Raw genomic sequence first — 6,349 nt, 5'->3', positions numbered from 1 at the left:
TTAAGAAGTCTAGTTGAAGACTTATCAAAGCATCACAACCTTGACAAATCATGTGTACAACCACTTGACAAATCATTCGAGACATTATCATGATCCTCATGACCCAAAGTTTCATATCCAAGACCCATCTTGGTAATCCAACTCCTAATAGTAGTCCACACATAAGTACAGACAAACAAATGCAGCCATTCAGCAAATACAAAAACTATAAAATACGTTGATCGGAAAAGGAAAGAAAATGATGAAGAGAAAGATAAATGCAGTGATGGTTCGTCGAGCATAGAGGAAAACCCTTGAACTAAAAGAAAATCACCTTCTGGTTATCCTTATTCATGAAAGTTACCCTAAAATCTGAAAACCATGTTCATTATAAATTTACATAATCAAAGATTTGGAGTTGAATTCGTAAGAATTTGTACCTGTCATGAAGGCAATAATGAAACGCTTCAAGGTCCCACCTCAATCTGAAGGTCCTCAATGTCTATGATTTTCAGTTGCACGAAAGTGCTACGATCACAGAGCACTTCTTGTTCGGTGGAGCATAGGCTGTTCCATGCTGCCGACCAATTTGCAGAGCTTGAGGGAAAGTGGGTTGCAGAGATCGAATCCCCAGTCCATCACCATCACTGGTCATCTCGCATCCCTAACGGAAAACCTAGGAACAACCCCTCCTATTTATCGATCATTCCCATCGACCCCTGATGGAAGAGAAAAAGGAGCAGGAAATCATTTTAAGAAAGACAAAGATATGACTGACTTTGTTTTGAGAATGACACCGTTCGTAATACATGGCACACAAAATAGTCAAAAGACGAAAAATGACATATGAAAAAACTTCCGTGGCCAAATTTCAAAGTGCACAAAATGCATTGTTCAAATAACATAAGAATTAATAGAGCATAAGAATATAATATAATTTGAAAACCATTATATTTAAATACTTAAAAAAAAATGTATATACAAAATTCACCTTCGCTTACTGGTTCTTACCTATATTTGCGACGTTGACTTTCTTGCCGTGGGGTGCAAGTGCTTCTAATATCTCCATATATATTATTCAATATTATGAAATATGTCTCATCACCAAGAATTTGCTTCCGATCGAAGTCTGTTCTTTGCAAATCCAGTTTGTCCCATTAACTCAAATGGAAGAACAAAAGGTATGCGACGCCATAGAACTTCAGTCTTCACCTGCGGAGATCAACAAACAAGAGGCCGAAAAACAATACCATTTGTTGACTCTTACTCGATCCCGTATCAGAGAAGATCTAGAACAACGAAAGGTAGCCATAGAACTTAGTAGTCTTAAAAGTTTTGTGTTTTCCCATGGATCAATTGTTGCAAAAGGAAAACTCACATACGCCTCTTTGTTTATTTGTTTGTAAACTTGTTAACTAACAGGCAGATGCATATCAAATAAACCGGAAATTAATGTGGTTTTTACAGCATGATCATTATATACAATGGAAGACGCGGGAAATCAAGAATCTTGAACGTTGCTTAGGTAAAGCGGAGATTCATATGCCAACGAATTTAGTCCCAAAAAGAACTGGTTTTTTTTCCTTGCCTGAAAAAGATGGTCGAACACCTGTAAGACCAGATCGAAAACGCTGCCAAAACAGGCTGATAAAGAAAGAGAGGGTGGACTCGCATTATTTGCAACAAGTTCAGGAAGAACTTCTTTGTTCCAAGAAATCGGGTGGAATGACATCATCTGGTAGACAAGAAGTTAACGACCTGGTAAGGTTGATATATTCTTAAACATTATATCTATATACCATTTAATTTACCCTAATGATTTCTTCCATTCACCATTAAAAGATCGATAGCATGGCACAAAGGATCCAACATGGGAACAAGTGTCGGGCTGATGAAATGAGAATTTATCGTGAAATGAGAAACGTCAAGGAAACAAGAGAAATGTATACTGCACCAGATCAACCCAAGCATACTCGTAATTGGTATACAAGAGAAAGAACGTCAAAGAGAGATATAGATTCCCAAAGATACATACAACACAAGATAAATGTACGCAACACTTTTTAGTTTTAATATCTTCGGTAAACTAAGTTTTTCTTAGTATTAATTTAATAATGTAATTATACTTTCGTTTGTTAGATCCGATTAGACGATATTGAGGACTTGAAAATGGATATGAAGGGACGTAAAGCGAGAGTTACACGACTTAAAGCGGATATGGAACTTGTACGAAAGAGCATTAGTTGTTTACAGAAGGAGCTTGAAGATGTTAACACAAAGAGAATTAAAGCCTATCAACGTGCTTATGAGCTTGGAGAGCAAAAGAAAGGATTGGTACAGTAGTACATATTTTTTGTAATCACAAACATACATATATTATTAAACTGCAAGGCTATAGCTAAAATGATTGCTTTTGCACTGAAAGGGGATGCTGATCAGCATTCGTTCTTAGGTGTTGTTTTAGCTCTATTATATCTAGTTGTGGTCATCGGTGCTCTTTTAGGCTTTTATTCTAGTGTCTGTTTTAATGTTGTTTTGTCTCTGTTTTCCTCATTAGATGTTTAGTTTTATAGGGTACAGCTTCCTGCTGGTTACTTTATTTCTTACTACTAATCATAGCTTTTCTTTGCCCTACAAAAATCGTGATACGCAAGTTTGTAACAAAAGACAACAAATCATCAAACACACCCAAAAAAAGGGTGAATAATTAAAGTCAAAACCACTATCTTATTTTTGAAACCCGACTTTATGACTTTTATATATTTTTTATATTTTTTAATTTACTTTACAAGGGGATTACCCCATTTTTGGTGCAACACTTTTACCCCCATATAGTTTAAATATATTTTCAATTTATATCCTTCTATATTTTTAAAAAATTACTTTCAATCCTAATTAATATATTATTAACATATTGATGTTTTAACTTTTTCCATACAGGTATACACATAAATGTAAATATTTTCAGTTTATATTATTCTCTATTTTAAAAGATAATAACTCTTCCACCTTTCCATTTTGTATTAGGCAAAACTAGTAACTATATTTAAATTTATGGTCCTTTAACTTATCTTATATTTACAATAAATACCCTATCTTTATTTTAGTGTTGTCTAAACGAATACCACTACAAACGGTATATTTAAAAAATGAAAATCCAATAACACTTGATTCCATTCATAACTTTTAGTAAAAATTTAATTTAGATCCATGCATCCAACTAGAAGATGATGATGTTAATGTTGAAGGCCAAACGTCTAACACACACTTGAAAAAACAATCAATATCTAGTAAAAGTTCAGTTGGGTGCGAAAGTTAAAAGATATATTTTCACCATCAACAACTTCGCTTTGGGAACCTACTTCTCATAAAAAAAAAGTACAAAGTGGACGTCTGCGGTTGAGTACACAAACAAGACCTACTGTTCCTCCTACTCAAGATCCAACGACTCAATATCCTCGTAGACATAGTTTTGCGACGTCTATGTCAGATTATAATGGGTCTAATCAGTTTGATTTAAATCAGGCACCAGAGACGCACAATACATTTTCGTTTCAACAACCTTCAATATTTTATTCAAATTCACTTATGAGTGAAATTCCAAATGAATTTCATCCATACGTTACAAACATTGAAGATGTGGAGGGAGATGGAAATTGTGGATTTCGAGCAATAGCTGTCTCCCTTAGGTATAATCAAAATTATTGGCGTCAAATTTGCTCAGAATTACACAACGAATTATTAGAAAACTAGGGACGATATGAAATGATTTTTCAGAATGATATAAACAGCGTATATCACTCGTTGAGTTTCACTGGATTGGGTTCTGCACAAAGTGAATATTGGTTGATTATGCCGGATACTGGATTCCTCGTTGCTAATAAGTATGGTGTAATCGTCTATTTTTTAGACAAACAAGGTTCGTCAACATGTTTTCCGCTTTGGCATGGCCCGCAAGACATCTCACATCATAGATCTATTGTTATCGTCTTTGTTTATAATGGTCATTACGTAAAAGTTGATTTACAAGAATCACATCCAATGCCTATAGTTTTGTCACTTTGGCGTCACTACAGATCAGAACGTGCCACCGGATGGGAAATATTGTATAATGCTCGACTTAATGCATATATTCCACCGAATGCACCACGTAATAATTGTAATATTCATGTAGTTGATGTTCCTGATAATTAATAAAATTAAAATATAACCGTGTTTGACAAAATAGTAGTAATTGAAAATGATAATTTTATTTGTTATAGTTGTGAGAAAATATCATATTATATTTTTTATTGTTCGTTTAATTGTTTGTAATCGTTATTTTTTATTGTTCGAAAAGTAAATAAACTCGAATTTAAACCGAAAAGTTTATAAAAAACCATGTAATTTAAAAAAAATAACGAATGAAAATTTTGAAAAAATAAAAAAATATATATATTTTGACAAATATATATATATATATATATATATATATATATATATATATATATATATATATATATGTATATAATTTGAAAAAAAAATTATATGAAATCTATACAAACTCTATTAAAATAAAGAACAAATAAAATTGTTATATAATAATAATAATAATAATAATAATAATAATAATAATAATAAATTGTTAAAAGAAAATAAAAAAGAAAAAAGAAAGAATAAGTTAATGTCTTTATGTAAAACAAGGACTAAAAGTGTAATATTTATAAAGCATAGGGAACAAAACTGAAAAACGAAACAAAACACAAAGACCATTTCTGTATTTTATAAAGCATAAGGAACAAACCTGAATATCAAAACAAAACACAATGACCATTTCTATATTTTATTCTAAACAATAACATTGGGTGACGGGTGATCTCATTTGCTATCATTACTTTTTAATATTTTTTAATTAAATTTACTATTCATGGTATTAAGCAGGTGGTTTTGACTCTTTTTTGGGTGTATTTAAAATCCCCCGTGTTTGAAATACAAAAAAACATATATGTGATAGTACGTTGTTATTGCTTGCATAAAATGTTATGTGTGCAATCACGCTTACCGAAGTTATTGCTTGCATAAAATGTTATGTGTGCAATCACGCTTACCGAAGTACCCTTCCATATTGACTTAATTTGGGTCTAGTTTGCTTCTTATGTAAATAATGAAATTTTGAACATGTGTTGTTTCTCTCTCTAAAGTTAACACGAGTTTTTCCAAGAGTTGCATCAACCTTACAACATGTAAAATAGATAAATAAATGTCACAATAAATTAATTTTTTAAGAGACAGTGAATTTTTAACTAAAATTTGAAAATGGTACCTTATATTCCGTTTTATGCGCTCCACATAAACTTCCAAATGCAACTCTCCTCACTAATTTATTACATAAACATACGATCCTATATTTCCTTATAGATTTATTGTCTCTAAAAAGATGTATCTTCGGACTGTACTGACGAATTAAAGGCGTTGGCATATGGTCCGTTGCGTGCATATTCTTACACTACGTGCATAGTAAATGGTGTCCGATTTGTCATGAATAGTCGTGACTCCGACGCACTACTCAAAATAGTGGTGTTGTTACATTCGAAGAAGACGGTACACCACTTTATGGTCAATTAGAGGAGATCATAGAGTTGCATTATTTATATGATAAATCAGTTGTATTCTTTCGTGGTAAATGGTTCAATGCCTCATTACGTAATTGACGTTTAAAGACTATAAATAATATAATTCTTATCGATACCAGTCATGAATGGTATGTCGGTAAAACGTGGTATGATGATCAACAATACATCTTAGCCACACAAGCTAAACAAGTATTTTATCTCCAAGATCCCACTCAAAACAATAACTACAATAACTGGAGAGTTGTGGAAGAGGTTCATCATCAAAAACTTTGAAATCATCCAAGTATCGGTGTTGTGAATGAGATAGATGTCGTGAACAACACTCAATCAACTGGTTTTACCTTGGTTGTCGACTTAGGCACCTTACGTATGCAGATGAATTTAAGTGAAGTTGGTGAATCAAGTGTGGTTGCTAGGAGGAATGTTGCTCCTAATATAAACGATAACAATTTCATTAACGATGAAAATGACGATGATGATACTTACTCTTCAGATGAAGAAATAAATAATGAAAACTATGACAGTGATGATGATGTTGTACATGTATATTTTTCTAGTGATGAATCTGATTGACGGTATGTTATTGTTATTATATATCCTGATTGCTTATAATATTTGTTAAATTTTGAAATGTTGCTTATTTGTAGCTTCATTATATATTCTGAATGTTTATAATATTTGTTAAAAATATGGCAGAAGTCGCGAGAGGACATGGAGGAGTCGGTGGGGATAGACCTCCACACGGGATTGTACGTGGT

The 6,349-nt window shown here is 32.5% G+C and overlaps 2 protein-coding genes across 3 annotated transcripts; both read left to right on the top strand.

The window, feature by feature from the left end:
* The first annotated feature begins 1,094 nt into the window (after positions 1–1,094).
* Positions 1,095–2,592, top strand: LOC145069270 (uncharacterized). Of its 2 annotated transcripts, none has more exons than XM_079016216.1 (4): positions 1,095–1,283; positions 1,447–1,740; positions 1,822–2,028; positions 2,119–2,592. In XM_079016216.1, exons 1-4 carry the CDS (start codon positions 1,146–1,148, stop codon positions 2,320–2,322), a joined length of 843 nt encoding a protein of 280 aa, XP_078872342.1. In that variant the 5' UTR covers positions 1,095–1,145; the 3' UTR covers positions 2,323–2,592. The 2 variants fall into 2 exon arrangements, with proteins under 2 accessions (XP_078872342.1, XP_078872341.1); XM_079016215.1 differs by having other exon boundaries at positions 1,402–1,740.
* An 870-nt stretch (positions 2,593–3,462) lies between these two features.
* LOC145067909 (uncharacterized) lies at positions 3,463–4,173 on the top strand. The gene is made up of 2 exons (XM_079014936.1): positions 3,463–3,668; positions 3,771–4,173. Exons 1-2 carry the CDS (start codon positions 3,463–3,465, stop codon positions 4,171–4,173), a joined length of 609 nt encoding a protein of 202 aa, XP_078871062.1.
* Positions 4,174–6,349: the final 2,176 nt, after the last annotated feature.

The sequence above is a fragment of the Lactuca serriola genome, chromosome 8 (genome assembly GCF_051521515.1).
Source record: "Lactuca serriola cultivar US96UC23 chromosome 8, Lser_US96UC23_V15, whole genome shotgun sequence".
Taxonomy (NCBI): domain Eukaryota; kingdom Viridiplantae; phylum Streptophyta; class Magnoliopsida; order Asterales; family Asteraceae; genus Lactuca; species Lactuca serriola.
This window is presented reverse-complemented; position numbering and strand designations above follow the sequence as displayed.